The sequence below is a fragment of the Cydia splendana genome, chromosome 6 (assembly GCF_910591565.1).
Source record: "Cydia splendana chromosome 6, ilCydSple1.2, whole genome shotgun sequence".
Taxonomy (NCBI): domain Eukaryota; kingdom Metazoa; phylum Arthropoda; class Insecta; order Lepidoptera; family Tortricidae; genus Cydia; species Cydia splendana.
In genome coordinates, this window is record NC_085965.1 from 18945334 (window position 1) to 18969848 (window position 24515).

A 24515-nucleotide genomic window follows, 5' to 3' on the forward strand; every position below is an offset into this window, starting at 1 on the left:
ACGTTAACATCCGTCTAGCCGTTAGTGCTACAGGATATGCTAAAATATAGATATTGCCTCTAAACTGAATTCTGTATAGGTACAGTTGAATATACAGACAGTGAGTACACAAGCGATTACTTGTCCAAACAATAGCAAGTTTGCAATATGTCTTAGTCAACATTAAACATGTGGCATTCCATATCTTAACGAAACAAACCACTTAACGACTCTAAGCGAGAAATTACTAAAACTTATTAAGGCAAAACACGTGAAAGCTTAATACCGATCGGATTAAATAAAACTCCCAAGCGAACTGTGAAAAAAATCGTTTAATTTCTATCGAAGGATATCCGCCGAAGTGATTGACAGCAAATTACTTGCTTTCGATCCCCGCTCGATAAAACAAGTTGAAACTTTCCTAATGAAAAATATCACTAGCACGGCCTTAGAAAGGTGCTGTCCCTTGCGAAATAGTATTTTATACAATTGTGATATAATAGAGAGCTTTTCTGCTGAGTTGCCTAAGTAACGTACGAGATTGAAAAGCTTGATTATATCACTATTGTATACAATACTTTTTCTACGAGTCAACAAAAATAATACTTTAAACTAGTAGAATTATATACCTAGGTAAACAAACCAAAAGTATACAGCTAAGATACGCGAGCAGCCGCGTTACCTTCATTCTCGTACGCTCCCCGGCCGCGACCCGGCGGGTTGGTCAACGACACCTTCTCGTAACTCATGACTCTCATGAGGCCCTGGTACTTGCTCCTTGCTAAATTCAATTTTAAAAACAGTTTTTTTCTCGATTTTAGCCACCGTAGCCTATGGAGACTAACAAGTAACGCTAAGCGATTTTCGTAGTCTATGGATGTTCCTATATCAAGGGTGTCACATGCGAGTTTCTGACTTCTGAAGCAATTGTTCCTACAATACATAATTAATTTGAGCTATGGTTTTGTTTCGTCCTCTTGACCGCGGCGAGCTGTGATTGGTCAATTTCATTATAGTTGACTAAACTGTATCGAAATGAATATTATAGTTGAGTTGGGAGCCCATACATTAAAAGTACCCAAATGCAGTTTGTTATACGAAATCTTAATTCAAGAATTACAGTCGACGAGTACAAAAATATTGTTATCGATTGCACTCAGGAAACGGAAATATCGAGAAAAGTTCAACCATTGAGAGCCGTGCGTTCACCTCGCTAAGTTGGTATTAAAGGTCTGCCTTCATAATGAAACCACACGTCAACATAAGCTAACGTACGTTTAAACTCTTTGATGTGTAAATTATGAGTCGATTTATGTCTCAACTTTTGTCGTCTCTCATTATTATAATAAACGCGCCAGACGCCAAATCTCAAGGGTTGGGAAACTTTTGAAATATTACTATAGATCCCGCTTCAAAGGCGGTTCAATTGTCTAGAATGGCGGCAGGTTTGAAATATTCAGGAGTATCCCAACTTAATTAGGACGGTACTTTTGTGAAGGCGAAATTTATGAAGGGAGGTCGAGGCTAAAGTCATGGCCGTTATAACCCTGCCGAGTTACGAATGCGGGTGATGTATGGGGGCCCGCTGACTGGGGGTTCTCTTTTTGACCGGGTTGGTCGGACGGCGCCATGCCGTCTGGGGTTGGCCGCACCCGGATATCGATTTTCGGGATACCCTCGCATGAATTAGAATAACGTGCGTATTGTTTTTTGACATGCAACTTTGTTTTGGTTTACGAATGAATCAAATTAGGATTTTTTAATTGAATTAAATCTGACTGTTGAAAACAAAATGAAAGATACTTTTTGTTGCACGTGTTGTTAGGGTTCCGTACCCAAAGGGTAAAACGGGACCCTATTATTAAGACTCCGCTGTCCGTCCGTCCGTCCGTCCGTCTGTCACCAGGCTGTATCTCGTGATCTGTGATAGCTACACAGCTGAAATTTTCACAGATGATGTATTTCTGTTGCCGCTATAACAACAAATACTAAAAACAGAATAAAATAAGGATTTAAGTGGGGCTCCCATACATTGCCATACAACAAACGTGATTTTTGACCGAAGTTAAGCAACGTCGGGCGGGGTCAGTACTTGGATGGGTGACCGTTTTTATAGATAATGGTACGGAACCCTTCGTGTGTGTGCGAGTCCGACTCGCACTTGGTCGGTTTTTTTTTTAATTTAGCCTGCTCTTTTCGCCGTACACCAAACATTTTACGGTTAAATGCACTTTTGCACTCACGTAGCAAAGGTTATTGCCCTCGTTTTTATATTATATTTTAATTAAACACAGCGTATGTCGGTCTCGTGACCTGAATTTTGTGTAAATTTTGCGAAAACATCGCTTTTATTGATATGTTAATTAAGCATTTATATGTAAATCGCCTGACACAGTTCCTTTTCAGGTGCTTTCGTCACATCGATATTGATTCATATTCAAATTCTGTTCTGTACGAAAACGCCTTATTTTAAAACGAAAACCTTGTACAGTCACCTGCAATAATAATAATATTATGTAACACAACGAAGGCCGCAAAACTATCTGCCACGATCTTATTTGCAGAGCCATAAGAGCGTGTCACATATTTTTGCGGCCTTCGAATAGTAACATATTATTGCAGGTGACTACTATATTTATTTTTAGGAAGTTGTTATTGTCATGAGCTAACGTCATGTAAAAAATTGTATTGGTGAGAATGGTGAGATACAAATAGGGAACGCTCGTGTTTACTAAGTACCTAGCTTCATTTTGAATGATGTCGCTAGGTATAGCCACACTACAAAAAGTTGCAAGACTACTCGGAAACTTTCATTTTGGATACAGAAAATTTCGATCCCCATGCAAAAACATGAGAAGTTTCAGAAAATTTCCCATATGATAAATTTCGAAACTTTTAGAAACTTTTTGACGGCACATGATGAGAGTTTTAACTGTGGTAGGTAGGTACAACAAATTGGACTTCACTAGATAGAACTACTACCTATATATGTATATTAGCCTTTGGGAACGCATATTATATTATACAACCACGAAGACTTACTTAAAATAAGATGGCCCGATTCGAACTTTAGGATACGTCAATTAATAGATCTAGAAACGATATGGATTAGATATGTCAGTGTCAAATGTGACGTTTCTTCAAACGACGTATCTTTAAAGTTCGAATCGGGCAGGTAAATAGTTTAACATTATCAAATAGGTACGGAAATTAAGAGAATCTATCCTCTGGGAAACCAAGGGCGAACGCCTATTCTGTTGTGTTACTTAACTTACTTATATATAGATATAGAATAGACATTGCCAACAAATTAGAAACAGAATTTAATTAAAATTGGGTCGGCAATTAATAAGCGAGAATGTAAGAAACATCCTGTAATGAATTCGATAAAATGAATCTTGACGGGGCCATAATTTTAGATTTTATATGATAAAGTTTTTAATTTGTAATTTTAATAGCGACATAAGCTTTATTGTGCGTAAATGATAATTTTAGATTGACGATGTATGTAAAGTAGGTAAATATGTTGCTTTTGAATGATGTGTTATATAACAAAATTAAATTGAAGTGTTTTTTAAGCGGGTGTGTTATTATCGGCAATTAGTGCTGATTGTCGAAATACTCTCAAGATTTACTATATGTATTTACAAATACATTTACATCATATTTTCCAAAGTACCTATATACATAATAACATTAATAACTAAGCTAACCTTCTCAGTGGATGGAATATAATGCAAAGGGATTCCAATCCTGTAAATCCAAGAGACATAACCATGGCAACGACCGGTAATAAAGTAGATTCACCCAATTAGGATCGAATTACATAAGCATTGATTTCGATATCGGGCTATCTGTAGCTAAAGAATCCCATCGATAGTGAATTATACGCGGAGACCCGTCGCACTCCATTTCCTCTGGATCCACACGTCGGTGGCTCCATTTTACAACTTACTAGCTTTACTTGGGTACTTTACTCGACTTTTATGTAACTGCGACGTCTTTGTGTAAGTACTAAACGGTCGTTTCTAAGGAAATATGGCCCAAAAAACCCGGTAAAATAAAGTGGAGAATATACGTACTTATCTTTATGGATTTTGCACTTTAGCTTTTCTTCTCTCTGGAGGGTGAGGTAAACACGGACATTGGGTAATTCCCGACACTAGAGTATGTAACGTTTTACGGCCCTCTGCGCCCCGCTAACATAGGTACTAGTTTTCAAGCGTCGGCCATCTATAGTTGAGTGGACAGTTGTTGTGGTGGCAGATCACACAAGCGTGCGAAGGTAAGATTAATCAAAGTTATCTAGCAGTTTGAATTTAGAAATGACCTTAACAAATACCCTGACAAAGATACCAAGAAACTTGCGTCGCAAAAATTAAACGCAGGGGAAAATGAGAGAAAAATAAATCATGTCCCGGTCCCGCCACACTCGTTAAATATTTTGTCACAGAAAAGTCCGCAAAAATTACCGGAATGAACGTTGAATTTTCCATTTATGAACTTTACTTTTTTAATCGACTTCGGATAAGAGATGGTTGTTCCAGCTGTGGATGTCATTGTATTTACATAGGTATCGATCAATTGTAACAGAATATGATTATTTTTAACATGTTTTTTTCCAAAAAAGGTTATTTAAAAAAAAGTCAGCACTCTTGCCACAAAATAATGTTTGAAAGGGTCAATCATGAGAAGGCCGTATTAAATAAAATTACTCTAGATATAGTAACAGCACCAGTCATGGGACATTTAAGAGGAAATTTGGAGTATATATGATATTTCCCTTGTACATGTAATTGGTCTTCCGCTTAGCGTGTTAAAAGATGAAAGTCCTATCCGCCTTTCATGTTTTAGGCGTGTTGTATCAAAGATACTGCAATGAGTTTCCACATAATTAACAAATTAAAACTATGCTTTTTTTCCCCAGTCATGGACACCAAAGCTCCAGTAATGGGCCCCCGGTAATGGACGTGGATCCAGTAATGGGCCCCCTATAATGGACATTGCTCTATCAGTATAAAATTTTGAAATGGGGAATAAGTTATGGCAAAAAAATCAATTTTTGGTATAAGCTTTTATCGCTGAATGTATTTTTCTTTCCACAGACAATTATTATTGTATTAGATTCATCGAGACAATTCTAATATACCCAAACACAATTAGTTAGGGTTTATTGCGATAAAGTTCCCATGGCCACCTCCTGTCTCCATCATCAGATCAAGTCCATGTTATCATAATATTATCATCCGATTTGCATACTTAATTACGTACTTACACAAAATTTCAACTGAATCGGAAATCGAAAAGTGGGTCAAATTCAGCTACCAAGATTTGACCCACACTAACTAACAAGGCAAGTTAAATAAAAGTTTGGAAAAACGATATTAATTTATCCTAAGTCCGAGAATACCTCCTGGTTGACATATTTCGTAACTACATTTTACTTCTGTATTGTTTAAAACATGAAATTATGGCATGGCAAGCATCATTATGTCAATTGTCCCATCATAGGAGGTATGCAGTTTTACAGCTCCTATAATGGGATTGGGCCAAATACCACTATTTTTTTACATCTGTGGAGTCACAACATAGTGTGTTGTATACCTTATCTCATGGTAAATGCAATTAACAAAACACATTCTAGTTTTCATCAAGTATTCATTAATTAAAATTTAATAAATTAACTCACCTCTCTTAGCGAAGTTGTTAAGAATTTTTAGTGATATTTTTTTTCAGTGGCACGACAACTTTTGGGTTGACGCACATTTCTTAAAAAATAACCGAATTTAATAAAAATTCAAACATAATCAGCTCTAGGACTCTTATTTATGATAAAAATATATCCATTGTTTATAAACTACTTTTATATACTTATTTTAGAGGAATTGTGTGTTTTTGTCCCATTACTGGTTCCGTGTCCATTATAGGGTATACTACTATATACCCTTACCTAATGTTCTTTACAAGAAACTCGTTTACGGCTTCAAAGTGTGATTGTAGGCGCAATTTTTTTAACAGAATTAATTAACACTAAATAAATCACCCCGGAAGTTTATTTGAACAAGACATCAAATAACGAACTAAAGGGGCACACTGATTAACAGTCCGCCGGACGGTATCGGCCTGTCAGTTAGAACAAAATGTTACAGTTCCGAACAACTGACAGGCCGATACCGTCCGGCGGACTGTTAATCAGTGGGCCCCTTAACTCAAACAAACGTTTTCCAAAAACGTTTAAAGATATTATAATCAACCCAAACTAAAAACTCATTTGTTTATTCCGTGGCTCACCATACTCGTATTCTGTACTTAATAGCTTTCTAACGATGCGGTGTCCCGATGTAAAGAGCAATTGAAAAATCCTAAAACGATTCATCATTGTCAAACAATTTGATGAATGGTTCAATGAAAATTTAAAACCGGTAGGTAAATATCTTTTAACGAATAACGAAAATAAAATAGATATCATTGTCAGTGGTGGCGCCTCGTCCGTAATACCTGTACGAAATATACCTATAATTTTTTTTTTTTTGATTCCATGAACTCTTGAAACATTCCTTCGAAAATGTAAAAATTCAATTGAATAGAAACCTTCAACTTCTGCTAAAATTTGTTAATATAAAAATTTGGCCCAGTAAATTCAGCAGGAGAGTGGAATCTTAACCCTTGAATAGCCATTTGTCACATCGAAAAATCACAATTCCAATATCATTGCTCCAAAACCATTGCTAGCAAATATAAACCCTACGGTTAAAATATTGACATAGTATACGCTAATTCTTATAAACGTGCTTATATGTACAGTCGCCATCAGATATATCTGACCAGCCAAGGTGCCCACAAATATCTTAACACGCCTCTATTGTCGAGGCGTTTGAGTCCGTGTTCAAATATTTTTGAGCATCTTGGCAGCTCCGATATATCTGATGGCGACTGTACTTTGGACCTGACAATCCACGACGTTAAGGTTCTCGGGGTTCAAAGGGTTAAGGATATTTTTAAACATCCTTGTAAAGATGCGCATGAGAAACACAAACATGCTAATCCCATCTCAAACATGGCCCATTGTTCAAAGGTCTACGGTTTTTTTACTCGCGCTTGCTTGGCAGTTCCCAGACTAAAAATAGACGGTAAGAGACTGGTTATGAATACATTACATGGTTGCTGGTCAAAGGCCTCGTATGTTTCCTGCGAGTACTTGGGATTTAGGATGTACCTTACCGACTCTTGGGTGAATATGCGGGCGTTTCAACCGCTCGGGGCAAACGTCGTTGCCCCAAGATTATTTTCGCAACGGGAGGAAAAGTAGCAAACAAGTTTATCAAACTAACCTCAGTATCATTTTCTTACTCTGATCACCATCCCTGATTTCTCTTTCTTTGATTTAGTCTTCTTCCCTGAAAGTAATTTTAGGTATTCGTTCAAGGCCAAACCTCATAAATCTAAACAACTTGAAACAACATGAAATGTAAACAACTTTTCTCTGTGAAAACATCGTGTCAGTGGTTGTAGACATTTCCGGACACAACTGTCACATCGTCCGTAATCATCTTTCAGTCCCTACTATATAATTCAAGCCCAAGGTAAGGGTTACGTTACGTATTAAAAAAATTACATTTTATAAACCTTTCACACATTCGTTGTGTTCTGAGACTAAAACAACAGAGACACAACATTTACGAGTAACTACGTCGATAACCATGTTATTTTGCCATTGCTATAAATAAATAAGTAGGAGAAAAATAAATAAGGGTAATTGATTATTTCCACTTGTAGGTAATCCAGGTTTATAAGGTCATTCGGGGCAAAGGCGTCAGTTATGATTACAGAGATCGGACAGATTGGCGTCATTGCTCGCAATAATATGGACATGACTCCAAATTTGATTAAATAATTAATCATTTAATTATTTTTTTACCTGAGATTTAATTTTGTGCCCTAGTCAATAAATAGCACTTAAATATATTTTTGATATAAAAAATGAGTACCTACAGAAAATCTGGAAAACATACTGAATATTTTCTTTAATAAATTTACATTATAAATGTATATTATATCTTTGTGTTATTTATTGATTAGGAATCAAAATTAAACCTCAGGTAAGAAGTTAATTGAATGATTAATTATTTAATCAATTTTGGAGGCATGTCCACATTATTGCGAGCAATGACGCAAATTTGTCCGATCTCTGGTTATAAAATATGTAATTAGTGTAGGTATAGAAATAACCTTCCGCTGTCTCACTGTTTAATGAGATTGCAAAATAGAACATGTTTATGTAGCTTAACACTTTCGGTGCCGGACGCCCCGTTTCCAGTACAAAATGAACACACATACGTGTTCTTGGCAGTGAATGTGTTAAGCATGGACAAAGAATAAACTTTATTCTTTATACCTGCTACGTTTTTGTCTTTCTTGCTCCTTCTGCTACTACTGAAATAATAATCAAATATTGCTTTTGTTATCTTTTTGAAGCGACACGGAAACTCGAGTCACGGAAAATCTAGCTTTTGTTTAAAAACATCAAGTTATTTTGAAACTTGGCATAGATAAAGACAATGGAACAGAATTAAGAAGTTTAGTTTTAGTTAAATGAGCTCGAGATAGTAATAAAGATAGAAAGAGAAGCTGTGCAAAATTCTAATTTCCTAAACTATCGCGTGGGGCTACGTTATTTAGAATTATATGAGGAACAAGAGGATTATATTTATAAAGTATATGTAAAAATAGTTTTTATCTTAGCAGCAGTTGATACAAATATTAGGTAGATATTTAACACTTTCGCAACCGGGCAAAAAACGGCGCACTACCCCAGAAACCGGTCGTCTATATCTGCGTACAAAACAACCCGCTGGGCGGGTTGTCCGGCATCTGAGTAAAGTTTACGAGTGCCCGAGAGTCGGGTACGCGGTGTCGAATGTGTTAAATAATATTTCTTCAGCTTACGGGATCCAGACCAAAATCAAAATTGTTCGTAATCGTTAGCTACTTAAGATATTGACAATAAAAAAAGCGGCCAAGTGCGAATCGGACTCGCCCATGAAGGGTTCCGTAGCAGCAAGTAACATAATAAATTGCGGTTTACGATTTATGGCGTATTAAAAAAAACTACTTACTAGATCTCGTTCAAACCAATTTTTGGTGGAAGTTTGCATGGATTTGTAAGTACATCATATTTTTTTTTTTGTTTTATCATTCTCTTATTTTAGAAGTTACAGGGGGGGGGGGGGGCACTTTTACTACTTTGGAAGTGTCTCTCGCGCAAACTATTCAGTTTAGAAAAAAATGATATTAGAAACCTCAATATCATTTTTGAAGACACGTATGGGTTAGATGAAAAAAAAATTTTGAGTTTCAGTTCTAAGTATGGGGAACCCCCAAAATTTATTGTCTTTTTTTCTATTCATGTCAATTTTTTCAACAATAATTTCAACAGAGTTCTTATAGTTTCGGAAAAAAGTGGCTGTGACATACACGGACAGACAGACAGACATGACGAATCCATAAGGGTTCCGTTTTTTGCCATTTGGCTACGGAACCCTAAAAAGCCATTATAAATACAAATGAGTATTATATTGTATCAAAGTCAAGGATATGTTTTAATACAAGAAACGAGTCGACTTCTTAATTGAAATGTTTTTTTTTTTTAATGTGTTGAGAACCTCACAAAAGTCCTAAAATAACAGAACTCAGTCAATTCCTCTAGCTAAAGATTTCAGCTGTAATGAAACGAGACGACAAACGGCAGGCCTTCTCGACGTTTGTTTTACGTCTCTTTAATTAAAGGAACCTTTCTTTCGTCCATTCCCATTGGTCGAACGCACGAGTCGAGTCCAGGGCCACTGGTGCATAATCTCGAGATTCTAGAGATCTATTGTGCGAGATATTAATACTAATCAAACAAAAATTTGAGGCAAGGATATTTAACATTTCATACGTGCGTGGTGGCAAAAAGTCGGTTTGTGCCTCGTTTGTGCTGTAAAGAGCAATAAATCGTTCTCGAAAAAACGCAAAATGATTAAGATTCGGTCAAGATATTAAGTATTCATACACAGATTAGAGGTTAATCCTTAACCAGGCTAAGGGATATATATTTCCCCACATACGGCACTTCAAACATGTGTTCTATTTTCGATGAGTAAGACTGACATTGTCATTTTTGAAATGTCAGCCTGGTAAAGGGTTGAATCTTTCTTCAATGCGATTCCGTTAAAAGTAGTATGAAATACTTTCAATACATGGGTACAAGAAAATCACCCTAATAAAAGAGAAAGATGAGTGACATGTATGAGTAAAATTAACTTCAATTTTAAAGTGTAGCTTTGTGTATCCAAAGTTCACACGAATGCTAGTTTGTCTAAGCATTGCCTAAGCCTGTAAGCAGTTGGAATCACACTGTTGCTAATGTGAAATGGCCTACGTCACTTACAGCTTCTAATACATTTGTCCATTTGGACAGAAAGGTTGTAAAGAATTCAGTCGCCGTTAGGCTCACTAAATTAAATTCTAAATTGTGAGCTTGGAAAGTGCAGTGTCGTATTTCTTTAAGGAAATAAGGACCTGCATAAAATTATGTAAGTATTTATTTCTTCTTCTTATCGGTCACAAACTTTATTTACTTTGTGAATCAACTATGATTTCACAATACTATTTGGCTTATTATTAGTATTATTACATACACATGTACACAAAAACGGACATAGAAACAAACTGTAGAGGAAACAATTGTTCAAAAATGTACAATACAAATGTTACAATTACAAAAGTTTTTACAATTACAAGATGTCGCCTAATCGCGCTATCGACAGCTAGACTAAAAAAAAAAAAATTATATACCTTTAATCCAGTAACTTTGTCGAATTTTGTAACCTGGCTCTTTTGCGTCAAATCCGGTAGTTCTAATTTTTTGCAGACTTATTTATGATGTTGGCCCAATGAATAATACAAGTTTGTGACTTCGAGCGCCGAACGCAACTTTGTCAAATATCGAAAAACCCGCGAAAATTTCGGTTTTCTTTTAGATTTGGGCGATTATAACCCTAAAGGACTAGTTTTTGATAGTGCCTTTTAGTGATATGAAAATGATAATATTACTTGCCCTAGTTGCTAAGAGCAGGAAGAAATATAGCATAGAAGATTGGACCTAGTGATCCGACCCTTGCGCCTCCCTTTTTGGGGGGTAGGCACGGTACGATCTCAAGCTACCTGGCCTAATCATTTTTGTTTGACCTTAGGAACAATCGTGCCAAGCTGCATCGCCTGAGACAAAAGTGCATACTCACTGCATTTACTTACCCTACGAATACATATTCAAAAAATTATAAATTTTGAAAGGTTTTATTTCGGAAACTACTAGATGTACAGAGACAATTCTAGTCTCGTATTGTAGCAAATTCAGTCCACTTTAAAAACGTCCTGAGAAGGCACTATCAAAAACTAGTCCTTTAGGGTTATAATCGCCCAAATCTAAGAGAAAACCGAAATTTTCGCGGGTTTTTCGATATTTGACAAAGTTGCGTTCGGCGCTCGAAGTCACAAACTTGTATTATTTATTGGGCCAACATCATAAACACGTCTGCAACAAATCAGAACTACCGGATTTAACGCAAACGCGAAATGTATAAAATTACTGTATTACTTTCAAAATCCGAAAAATTGCTTTGCATTCGCATTAGGCAATCTCAATCTAAAGTCAGAGTACGTTCTTAGCGCAATCAAGAGCCAAAATATGTTTCTAAAACCCAACGAACTTCCTGTGATGGTCAGGGTTTATTTTTCAAATCCAAAGGGACTTTCTGAAGTCTCGTGCAGAATATTGACACAAAACGTTTATAAACTCCCAAAAACTTATTTTTAATCCTCGTCCGTCAGCAAGTTCTTGACGTTGCAGTAGCCTCCCAGTAGACATAGAAACACGCCGAAAGCGAAAATTGTGATGAACTTGTAGAGCCGCCACTTGCGCCAGCCCAGGCCTGGCTCGTGCCACTTGACTGCGATCTCGATGGTCGCTGGGAACATGAAGGCCGAGAAACTGATGCCGAAGGAACCGATCTGGAAAGCGATACTCATTTTATTAATTCCCATTATACATAGCAATTGACAGTAGTTTAAAATCACATTTTTTGATAAGTACAGACATATTTATGTAAAGACATGGCTTGGAGAGAGGTATTTACTACTTAATTAAGTAATTCCAATCCTTTTTTATAGAAAATTACCGTCTTCTATGAACGAGAAAATTGCTCAACTTTATTACCAACTGCCTGAAAATCTATAATAAAAGCCATTACCGGCACCCAAAACCTCGTTCCTCTTACTCTTACCTCCCTTACCTGTCAGCTTGATGTACGACGGAAACAGGAAGCTCATCAATGAGATGCAGAACTAGCTCAGCTGGAAAAGAGGATAACTATACTGAAACACACCCAACTTGTCAGTAGAAAAAGGCAGGAAATCCAAATTTTCTATGGGATTTCAACTCTTCGCGCCTAATTTTAATTTGCCGCCATTTTCTAATAACAAGGTCGCTGTACCAGGGTATAAATTGTAAATGTACTCCAGTCTCGAAATGGTCTAAACACAACCAAGATTACTTACCGCAAAACTTATCGCTTCGTGCTGCGCTGTCTTAGTGATTTATACAAATATTTTATCCTTCTTTTCCAGCATCGACTATGATGTATTGACAAACAGTTATTGTTTGTTACAATATTGCAATATCGATTTCAGTTGATCTTTAAATAAACGATATTGAATTGATAAAATAATATGATCTTCGCTTATGGTAAAATATTAAAATAAAATTGGTAAAGTCTGTCTAGCTAACCGAGTCAAAAAACAAATCAAGGTTCATTCCAATTCATTCCGATTCCAATAAATAATTTCTGCAAAGAGGACACGAGTGGCTTGCCAGACAATATATCGATAAATATGTCAAATTGACCAAACTACAGCCAGGTGTTAAACTAATTCCAATAAAGCAACCTTTAACATAAAACAAATTAAAAATACAATAATCAAGCTAATAAGTACATATAAGTGACCACAAGAAATATGTACTAACAAATCCCATAACGGCGTTGATATTCGGGAATGCGATAGCGAGCAAGATAAGCCCGGTCACAAATACACCTCTGTACATCCGCTCGATACACCAATACTTGTCCGGGTTGTGTTTCACCTTGATGTAGTACCACACCAGGTTGAAGGGTGCCCAAAAATTGAGCGCAAACGTCACATAGAGAACCAGAGCTAAACTGGATTTCAATATGATCGGGTAGCTGAAAAATAGGGAAGCCTAAGGTGAGAAAGCCGAAAGTTTAAAGTAAAGATATGTATGCTGTCGGACCAAGAGTGTAGGGGATGTGGGTGAAACATTTTTTTAATATGAGTTTATATTATGCGACCTGTGGACGTCGTGAGTAACATGGACGGAATTTATTGTTGTGCTTTATCCTTATTAGAACCTTCTGCTCCTTAAAAGTCGAATAATAAAAGTCTTAAAAAAATGTATCCAAATCTTAAAGTTAACTTTTGTAATTTCGACAGAATGGACGCCGGTTTTCCCTAAAGTTTTTGACCTTGTTCCTTAGTGACCGAGCGGGCGAAGAAAGAGGAGTACCTACCTACACAAATATTGTAACTTTTAAAACTACTTATTGCACAAGGGTTAAAAATACTTGCATTTCCCATGGGAAATTCATGGTGATAGGAGTACGGGCCTCCTCGCCATAACCCCAATAGCCGAAAAATCCAATTATCCCTACGATGCTAATCACCGCTGTCATCCCTGGAAGAAAAATAGTAAATTATACTACACGAGCTACCAATATGCAGACGAGACAATAATAGCCACATTGCTGTAACTTCAAATGCTTGAATAACAAGATTGGTATGTTTATTGTACGATAGTCTGGGTGAATGATAATAGAGAGTAAAGCAGTTCATAAGAACTCTTTAGCACACCAACACAACCTCATTTTGTTTGGACTAGTTACTATTGTGTTGATGTAGTTGATGATGAGATTGCTGAATGAAAAGTACAATTTGCAACAAGTCCTCAGCCAAAGCTATTTATTACAACAATCACAAATGAGTAGGTAGATTCTTACCCGTGCATATCACCAAAGGAAATTTCTTCGGTTCCGTCATATGATTCTCGATTGGAAGCGACATGCCCATGCCTTCCATGCTGAATACACAGACGCCGAGAAACTCGAAGAAGCCCTCTGTGTCCTTGATAAGTGGAAACTCTGTAGGGGACTTGGTGGCAGCTTGCGATCCATAGTATACCGTGGAGAACGCCAAAAGTACTGTTGGGATGATAAATGTGTTAATATTTAGCATAAACTACTGAGATTTATCAAATCAATTTTATTCAAGTCAAGACATTGATTCTAATTTTTGTTCATCCGGGCGTGTGTGTTTTCATCAATTTGTGCTTTACTAAAGTTCGTTTTTTTTAGCATTAGAAAGAACTTGAAAGAAGGTAAGCGATCTTGACATGTCTTTTAATCGAAAAACGCTTTTTAAAAATCAATAACTATTACTTATGAAAGCAGAAGAATATAAATGATCGTATTAGATTCATAATTGTTACATATTTGCCGTAACTTATTTTTAAAATGTGTTTTCAATTAAAAGACACATCAAGATTGTTTACCTTATTTCTAATGCTAAAAAAAACGAACTATAAGCAGGAGGAGATGCACTGAAGTACAAATATGCAAGTTGCAGAAAGTCTCCGAAAAGTTGGGAAAGTTCTATGAAATATCAGGATATTTCACAGGAAATAAAGGAAACTTTCATTATTTAATGAAAAATTTCGATTCCTATACAAAAATATGAGAATTTTCGGAAATTTTTCCATGTGGGAATTTCGCAATTTTGGTAACTTTCTGACAGCACATCAGTACATTGAGAGTACATTGAGGTGACTAAGAAGACAATAGGGATGGGATGATGACACATGTTGAATTTTATAACAAAATCTAGTAAAATAGATAGCAAATGAGCAATTTATCACAATAATGTGGATATTAAAATAATATATGAAAATAATACAAAAATACAGGACCTGAAAGTTTCAAAATATAAGTTTTTTTTAACTTCCAAAAAGGAAATAAGTAAGGATACCATTCGATTCCTTACATTTTATCCAAAAAAAGATTGTACAGCAACAATATACATAAACGCAATATTTCACCGACAAAAAGACAAAAACGCAATTTTCTTATTTTGTCCATACTTCAAGATGAACTCTCAGTGACCTTGACGTCACGGTCACTTATCGTTTTGTTAAGAGCATTTTGCGAGTGAAGTACGAATGTCGGAGTTTGACTATCATTTCTGACTTTTGTAAGTCCCATATAGACATTTGATCCTAAAAACAAACCTGATCGATTGATACCATAAATGAAAATTTGTCATCTAGCCTATTATGCTAGTTAGTGAAGGACTTACTCAATAAAATGTTCGCCACGATAGAAAATGGCGCCAAATACTTCAAACTCAAGATCATGGCGATGAAAATACAGGGTATGAGCATGCAGGCAGTGTAAATGCGTATACTTGCTACTCCTACTACCTCAGCTTCTTCTAGAATTTGCTTGATAGTACGAGCTACGATGACTGAGTACACACTACAAGTGCCGAACATGGTTATGCAGAGCGTTGTGTCAACCATGTACCTAGAACAGAGAAGCAAATCAAGGCTACTGTGTAGGCATTAACTTAATCGCCGCGTATGGAGGTTTTATTGAATCTACAACAAGTAGATGTTACATCTTTTATTTCTTAATCTATGACTGTCTTATCAATAGAAAATTTATCGATTTTTCATTTCCTCAAACACTCGATTTTGCCGCCAAAAAAACGTTTTTGTCTGACAATGATAAATCGCTTCCATTTTACTTACCTGAAGATGTGGCCATATTTAATTAGCTTTGGAAATGGGCCCGTCTTCAGCGACGCCTCGGCGAGTTCAGGAAACGTGAGACTTGGCACTTGTAGCCGTCCGTACATGAGCTGTGCTGAGGACACCAGGATCTGGCGAAATTATGTCGTCTTGAAGTGAAATATTCTTAGGGGCCTCGAATTTCGTTAATCTCTATTCCATAGCGCTGACTAGACGACACGCCGACGGCTCTACACTCAAAAACCGCTAGTGAGGGGTCTCTCTTAGACGTTATAGTGTCGAGAATCCACAAATCTACTACTTTGTCTTAACTAACGATTTAATATGTTTCGTAATGTGTCAATAATACGGAGATTTGTCAAATAACCCAAGCTATCGAAGGTTCTCTTTATGTTCTCCGGCTAAAGCATTTTATATAAAACCTTCTTCTATCTTGTCTTTGTTTACGGATGAGGTTAAAAACTTACATCTAAGTATTACAGTTTCAGAAACCGGTTGTGAAAGAGTTATTAAATTTACAATCATCACCGAGATTTTTATTCTAGATGAACACATTCATTCAAAATTGTCGTTGGCGATTGATTGTAAGCTGACTATTCCACAAACGCACGAATATATCATAACATAATACTTTTTCTGTTGCTTTCAGGTAATGCAGCACGAATGCGTAGGGCACGCATTACACAATTTAGGGCTTTAGGTTCAACCTTACTTACATACTTGCTATGCATAAGCATCATTCCGGCCAAGATGTTGATCAACAGCCCAGTGAATAGTCCGCACTTCTTGTAGGCCGTGTGGATCCCGACCACGCCGCCGCCCAGGCATGTCTTGATCAGATTTCCCACCGCTTCGATGAAACTGAAACATTGGTCACCTTCTCCAATAACGAATTTTAAATGTAGAATATGTTGAAGATTTCTCAGGCGCAATATATGACGTCGAGTTGCGGAAACCAACCCATGAAAACCTGAAGATTAGGAGAAGAACCTGACTTGGTTACCTGGCTGAACAACCTCAAAGCCATACTCTGATTGTTCTACATTATGCATGGCTTACGATTAAAGAATAAATGGAGAATATTGCTATTCTATAATGACGGCTTGTATAACATAGAATGTGCATGGAGTACTAACGGAAAAATCTAAAGTATCGGTGTTCAATTCTGTCGAAATATCGCCAACAATGAAATATCCGAGATCAATCCTAATAAAAATGATCATCCCCGCATTGACAGCTAAAAATTAAACTATTATTTCAATATGTTTCGTAACCAAAAACTTTATTTTACTGCTTAGGACTTACTTCGCATTAAAAAGTTGATATTTACTTGGTGGTTTTTATAGATCCCGCTTGAAGCCTGGCAGCGGCGTAGTCATAGTTTCTAGCTTCTTCTCCTGTTGCTTTGGTCACAAAGTCGGGACGCGCAGAGCGAGTGGCAGCGCTTGCAGAAGGCCTGCTTGCCTCTACAGAATCGTTTGTGGCCTTCTTTGGATCCGCCTGAAGCAAATAAAAACTAGTTTGTTTTTAAGAAAATAATCGTAACTTTCGTCGTAGCCGTAAGGTTCAAAAAAGATGACCAATCACAAATAGTGAAGGACTAAGTAGTGCTAGAGAAGAAATGTCCAATCGAAATGGTCAGTTCAAAGACGTGAAACCACGTCCGTAGTACTACTATTTCTTCTCGGGGTAAAACATCGCCTACTACTATTATGATAAACAAAACACAAAAGAATAGCGAGCTCTAAGTGTTTAGAAATACTGATCGTTATCAGTTATGCGTGATCAATTGTTCATATGATTTATATTATTAAAATATCTGTTAACAAATTCACAAATGCAAATTATGTGTAAACAATTCAGTTGTGATTACACTTACCATTTACAATAGTTTTCATGCAATAAATGACCTCAAAAACTACAGGTTAATATGTAAATCACATAGTGTTTATTTTATTATATTTAATACTCGTATTTTTTTATTTAATAAAATATTGTACACAATGATGTGTAGATAAATAAAGATGTGTTTTGATTGATTGACACTGACAGTTGTTATAGTTCATAAGTTCACTGTAACGACTTCTAGCATTTTTACCAAAAAGGCTGTTTCCATTATCAAACCCGGACCCATTTATATAGAGTTAGACCAAGAAAAGTCTGCAGCTTCGAGCAACACGGAAGGTAGGCGGCATTCGCACTATTTCCCCTCTGCCGAGGTACAAGATTAGCGCGTCAATCTAATCTAGCGCGGGTAATAAAACTAGTTGCACTTGGATTTTTCACTAGACCGAGTCCAGATGCGCGCGTGAACACTGCTGCACAAAAATGCCTGTTTGCTCGGTTTTTTGTTATAAAAAGAGGTCGGGGACATCAAATTTACAAAAAGAAAGTGTTACATTTCACTTGTAACATTTTTTTTTACATATCATACGTTTAATTACATTCAAACACAATTATTATATTTTAGTCTCATGTAATTGTTGGATTTATCGATTTTGCTCGCTCAGTACAAATTGCGGATCGGTCGAGCGACAAATCCGACTTCTCATCTCTCAGAATACAATAACATACTTCAACGAAAATGTGTTAGTGTGCGTGTTGTGACACTTGTCACTCGTCCGTACACAAAAAGAGATCGAGGTTTGCAAGATTTGTCTTTGACGTGTGTCATTTTCTATGTATTTGTGTCGTCATTACAGATTGGATTTTGTATGTAAGTGTGTGAGAAGTGCGACTGTGTGCACCTTTCCCCCCGCGAAAAATGGCAGAAAGATTTGTACGGTGAGATATCGCTTGGGCCCCTCCCTTCCGATGTGTCGGAAGCCGGTGTTGCTCGAAGGTCTGCAGCGATTTTGATAGCCCACGCAGTGCAAGTGACCAATTTTTTTCATAGAATTTTGACGTGTATAATAACACTTGAACTGCGTGGGCCATCAAAATTGCTGCAGACTTTTCTTGGTCTAACTCTATCTTTGATTTATAGGAGTTATAGTTTCTATTTGAAATACAAAGTTCTTTTCATTTTTATTTTCTCATGCTCTGAAAGACGGTCATTGTTGTTCTAAACGATGTGCAGAAAATGATACGTTTCTGCACTAGAGCATTTTACGTTAAGTACGATTTTATCCATTTTTTTACGATGAGCAATTGAAATTTGGGTATAAATAGATTTGTTATACAATTTCCATTCTGATATTTGACTCCCCACTCCATAAATAACGATACTTTTGCCTAAATTGTCAATTTAAAGTACCCCCAAAAAATGAAAGGCATCATTTCAGCCTCGGACTATTGGCGCTCGAACGCAGTGAGATCAAACAGAAACGTGTAGTTCAGGATTATAGACATCGAGATGAAATATGAAACACAAATCAAATTATTGTAAACAATAAAACATTGTATTATTTATACACTTACACATTATAATTAATTCACATCTATTATAATACAAAATTACAAATCCACATTGCAAGTACACGTTCAAATAGACTTGACAGAAATTAATTTGAAGGACTTTTTTTTAAATTCTGCAGCCGTTAACGGCTTATTCTGATTCAAACGACTTTCCAACTAGTCAATCGAAGTAACCAAGCTCTTGACATTGGAATACGTTCCCAATATACACAAGAATACGCCGAAGCCGAACACGGCGCCGAACTTGTACAACCGCCATTTGCAGGCGCCCAAGCCTGGGTCGTTCCATTTGACTGCCAGCTCGATGAAGGACGGGAACAGGAAGCCCATCAGCGAGATGCAAAATGAGCCCAACTGAATAAGAAATAATAAATTAGATTGTAGACGATGTAGATAAAACGCAGAGCGCAGGGCGCTGCGATCAAATATAGGTAGAAGTGGGGAACTTAGCTGTGTTTTTATTCCTCTCTTACTAGAATACAGGATAAAATCACTAAAATCACAGGTCAGTGACATTTCTGTTTGTTAGAAGGAGACAACATTTAAGAGGTTTGTAAGAGGTTGCTAAGTGATATGATTGATATGAATATCTAGGGTATAGTCTGCCTAGTCTACAGAATCAAGATAAATCTATGTAGGTACGGTAATACTATACAGTATGTCAGGCGATATATCGATAGAATCGGAATTCGAACAATCTACATGCAGTTCAGGATAATCCATTGCTTCTAAGAAAAACTCAACCGACCGCAAAAAAAAAATTGTAAGTATAGAAATGAATACTAACGAATCCCATAAAAGCGTTGATATTCGGGAACGCGATGGCGAGCAGAATAAGCACGAGCACTATGATAGCTCTATAAATCCGCTCCACACACCAGTACTTGTCCGGGTTGTGTTTGACCTTAATGTAGATCCACACCAGGTTAAAGGGAGCCCAGAAGTTGAGAGCAAATGTAACGTAGATGACCAGAGCCGAAATGCTTCTTAGAATGATAGGGTAACTGTAAAAGTAACAGTACAAGTTTTAGTCTTTCTCGCGTAGTGTACTAGTGCAAATAGTGCAATACTCCCGTTTCATTATAATCTAAAAAATATGGTTGTCTGTATAGTCGGTTTACGGACGATAATTTTGCGTGATAACGTCATAAGAAAACGTGGCCGTAACGTTACCATGGAGATTTGTCCACAACGTTACCACGGAGATTTGTCCACAACGTGACACTTTTTCGTGCATGCTACCGGTGTTCATCGATTTATAGAACGTTATCACGTCAAAATGTATCTGAAAGTTCAAGATTTGTATGCGTTAAGACCATAAAAAGGTACAGTGAAATGTTGTTTAGCACTCGGATGGTCAAAGAATTGAGAACTAAAAACTATGCAAGAACAACCATAGTCGAAATCACTCACACTTCCCAAGGAAAATTCATAGTGATAGGAGTAGTAGAATCCTCGCCAAAACCCCAATAGCCGAAAAATCCAATTGTTGCCACGATACCAATCACCACCGACATGCCTAAAAACGTTTACATAAGATATCAATCAGATAATGTAACAAGATATATTAAATATATTAAAAACGGGTCACTCACGTATTTTAAGTCGAAAAAGGCTCGGCATGTGAGTGACCCGTTTTTAATATATTTAATATGTCTGTGTCTCACGGAAGTTTTGTCGAGTACCGAGTCTCTACCTACTATAAAACACAACGTCATAGAGTATGGGCTCGTCATCTTAATGAATAAAGGCACGAAACTCAAATATTGTAAGGAGTCCGACCCATCGTGCCTACGTTTTTCAAATTGCCTGCCTTTTTCTACTGACAATGTTGACTTGCCATACAGTAAGTAGTTGATAAATGGATGGATGTACAAAGGAAAGTGTACTCTTCAACAAAACGTTGAAAAGAAAAAAAATATTGCTAAAAACTTGTGCCATTTGGGGTCATCCATTCATTACGTCACACGAATTTCTAGGTTTTTTGACCCCTCCCCCCCCCCTGTCACATTTGGTCACATTTGGCAAACCCCTCCCCCCTAGTGTGACGTCACATTTTTTCTACTAAATCGCCAAATCGAATTAAGTAAGTACCTAAGTATTATTAATATTTTATCAAAATATTTTTGACTATATAAATATTAGTAATTTTATAACCCAAAACTGCTTAGGAAAGAAAATTAAAAGAATAAAAACGATTATCGTTTTAAAAAATTGTTATTTAAATGTACAGCGAATAAAATAATTAAAAAAAAAATCGGTTACTGATGAAGTTAAAGTGACGTCACAAAGTTTGTGTCTCCCCCCTCCCCCATGTCACAATATGTCACATTTTCTTGACCCCTCCCTTCCCCTAAACGTGTGACGTAATTAATGGATGACCCCTTTCTATGAAATAGAAGTCTAACCGCAGCATTAGAGTTAGATACCAAAAATCTGAAGTTGTTAGTTTCTTACCCATACACAGCACTCTAGGGAATTTGCTCGGTTCCCTCATATGATTCTCGATTGGAAGCACTACGCCCATCCCTTCCATACTGAACACGCAAACGCCAAGAAACTCAAAGAAGCCCTCTGCGTTCTTGATAAGAGGGAACTCTGTAGGGGACTTGGTGGCAGCTTTCGATCCGTAGTATATCGTGGAGAAAGCCAAAATCACTGTTGGAATCGGTATTAACAATTTGCGTTAAGAGCTAGTTAAACTAGTTCAGTTCAAAGGTGACTTATTTTATTAATCATTAAAAAAAAAGAAGTGCCGTAAATTAAATTGATTTTCGCCTGTTTTTGATGTTTGATTAACTTCTTTTAGTTAGTGAGCTAAAAAGGGTCAAGTTCACCGTCTGTAATTTGGAAAATCTGAAAGTGATGAGTGAGTGAGTGAAGAGCTACGCGGCGCGGTAACAAGATAATTCGTGTTACCGCGCCGCGTAGCTCATTATTTTATTTTTCGTTTTCTACTAGTAGGAAGAGACGCACTGAGGATCTCCTCAGTGCGTCTCTTCCTTCCTTCCACAATTATCTATTGTGGTAGTATTTAGAATGTGGAGGACTTACACAGTAATATGTTCCCTACAATAGAAAACGGCGCCAGGTACTTCAAAGTCAAAATCATGGCGATGAGGACTAAGGGAACGATCATGCAGGCAATGTAGATCCGTATGCTTGCCTCCTCTACTAGGTTCGCGTTTTCTAGTATTTGTTTAATAGTTCGAGACATTATCACTGAGTACACACAGCAAGAGCCAAAGAGGTTTATGCAGATTGTTGCGTCTACCATGTACCTAGAACAGAGAAGTTACATGTCACATTACTCACATTGTTTTACCCTTAGCAAGGTCTTCAGCATGATTTATACAAATTTTGTTTTAAGGAATCGCGAGAGCAGATTATGAAAACATCGTCCACTTATTATGAAAATATCATCCACTTTAGCTTCTTTTGTTGCTGATAAGTTGATAACCTATATCTCAAACTACAGCACAATACGACTTAATACGACTTTTTGCAAACTTTGAATCATTCTTTTCAACACTATCTATCTTTCATCGTTTTGATATAATTCTTCTATTTCTTACTTACTGCCGATGAGGGTTATGTTTTCCGTGCATACATATGTATGTATTTGTGTATGGATTGATTTTATTATATTTATTACCTGAAGATGTGGGCACGTTTAGTTAGTTTAGGGAATGGTCCTGTTTTTAAGACCGCCTCAGCGAGGTCAGGATACGAGAGGCTTGACATATGTAGCCGTCCGTACATTATTTGTGCCGAATCCACTAGAATCTGGCAAAATTAAAATTTAGGTTTGTAGTGAAGTAATCTTATTCAAATAGTGAATAGAATCAGGCGTTACTTTGCGGAAATCCATATTAATAAAAACCAAAACATTACTTTGCCAATCCGCCAAAAACGCAAATTAGCTTATTTTTTGGCGGAAGGCAAAGTAATATTTTGGTTTTGATTAATCTTATTCAAATCAAATAACCAAAATTTCCAGAAAAAGGTCAAGTGGAGAGCTTAATGTGCTGGCCTGGCCATGTCCGAGTTAACATTAAATTTGCCGAGGCTGTTCATGTTGCTAAGAATAGGAATTAATGGGGAAATATGCACGGGAGGAACCGGTGCCCTAATTGATCACGTCAGGACCGTCGAGCTTTTAGGATCCGAAGCCAGGAAGAGGAATAGCACCGCTACTCGACAAATGTACGTCTAGACAAACAAAGAGCTTGACAGAGAGTAGACAAGAAGTGGGAATAGTAAATTATAAATAAACTATAAAGTAAATTTCTAAACTGAATTCACTTCAAACTATTGATGCCCAGTAACTATTTTCCTGTTATTTTGTGAATAAACAAGTGAGACAGGTATAATACTTACATACTTGCTGTGTATGAGCATCATCCCAGCCAAGATATTGATAACGAACGCAGAGATCAGGCCACACTTTTTGTAAGCCGCGTGTATACCGACCACGCCGCCTCCAAGGCATGTTTTGATCAGGTTGCCCACCGTTTCGAGAATACTGAAACGTTTTTTAATTATGAATATATTTCTTGCCGTAGGTTCAAATAGGAAAAATACTCATATTTAACTTATGGTAAACCGCTGAGTCGCTGACAAATAACCTATAAATTTTCTCATAAATGTCTTAAAACACTTCCTTGCAGTTCGAGTCTCAAACAATTCTCGCCCATCAGAGAACAGTTCACAAAGTGAGGCTCGAAAACATTTTGCTTCTGGATTTTTTGAGCAATAAAATATTATATATTTTTACATTTGCATATGCACTGATAACCATTCTAGTCAGTCACTTGCGTCTTGAAGTGTCTTATAGTTAAAGACGAAGCAAGCAGAACTAAGTGGCATTGCAGTTAGAAGTTCAATACTGAAATCTGATATTTAAAGATATTTTGTAACTTCTTGCCAACGGCGGCAGTAATTTTTGAATAGGCATTCTAGTATATTTACTTAGTGGTCTTGATGGACCCTGATGCAAGCCTCGCAGCGGCAAAGTCATAATTTTTGGCTTCGGCTCCTGTGGCTTTGATCTCAAAGTCTTGGCGAGCGGGGCGGGTTGCAGCCGGCCTGTTTGATTCTATTACCGAAACGTTAGTTGGCTTTTTTGGATCTGCCTGAAAATATGTGAACATAAGTATAGGGGCGGATAAAGTAGAGGTAGATCTTCATGAGCTCGGCGTCA

The 24515-nt window shown here is 36.9% G+C and overlaps 3 protein-coding genes and 2 long non-coding RNA genes across 6 annotated transcripts in view; 1 reads left to right on the forward strand and 4 right to left on the reverse strand.

Moving 5' to 3' along the window:
* Nucleotides 1-24515, forward strand: part of LOC134791654 (caskin-2) — a 448440-nt gene that overhangs the window by 51250 nt on the left and 372675 nt on the right. The window lies entirely within an intron of this gene.
* Nucleotides 9067-24515, reverse strand: part of LOC134791806 (uncharacterized) — an 89501-nt gene continuing 74052 nt past the window's right edge. Inside the window, exon 2 of the long non-coding RNA XR_010144331.1 lies at nucleotides 9067-9278. This is a non-coding gene — a long non-coding RNA (uncharacterized LOC134791806). The remainder of the gene's footprint in view (nucleotides 9279-24515) is intronic.
* LOC134791907 (uncharacterized) lies at nucleotides 11844-13263 on the reverse strand. The gene is made up of 3 exons (XR_010144365.1): nucleotides 13043-13263; nucleotides 12312-12372; nucleotides 11844-12030 (listed from the first exon to the last, which is right to left on the reverse strand). It is a non-coding gene; the product is annotated as an uncharacterized LOC134791907 (long non-coding RNA).
* Nucleotides 13635-17396, reverse strand: LOC134791568 (proton-coupled amino acid transporter-like protein pathetic). The gene is made up of 6 exons (XM_063762618.1): nucleotides 17226-17396; nucleotides 16612-16756; nucleotides 15896-16026; nucleotides 15442-15668; nucleotides 14091-14291; nucleotides 13635-13768 (listed from the first exon to the last, which is right to left on the reverse strand). Exons 2-6 carry the CDS (start codon nucleotides 16633-16635, stop codon nucleotides 13635-13637), a joined length of 717 nt encoding a protein of 238 aa, XP_063618688.1. The 5' UTR covers nucleotides 16636-16756; nucleotides 17226-17396.
* LOC134791569 (uncharacterized) overlaps nucleotides 19468-24515 on the reverse strand; it is a 68728-nt gene continuing 63680 nt past the window's right edge. Inside the window, exons 5-12 of the mRNA XM_063762619.1 lie at nucleotides 24284-24447; nucleotides 23693-23837; nucleotides 22968-23098; nucleotides 22367-22593; nucleotides 21770-21970; nucleotides 20726-20831; nucleotides 20100-20316; nucleotides 19468-19666 (exon numbers count right to left, since the gene is read on the reverse strand). Of these exons, the coding sequence (XP_063618689.1) occupies nucleotides 19469-19666; nucleotides 20100-20316; nucleotides 20726-20831; nucleotides 21770-21970; nucleotides 22367-22593; nucleotides 22968-23098; nucleotides 23693-23837; nucleotides 24284-24447 (1389 nt within the window). The 3' untranslated portion in view covers nucleotide 19468. The remainder of the gene's footprint in view (nucleotides 19667-20099; nucleotides 20317-20725; nucleotides 20832-21769; nucleotides 21971-22366; nucleotides 22594-22967; nucleotides 23099-23692; nucleotides 23838-24283; nucleotides 24448-24515) is intronic.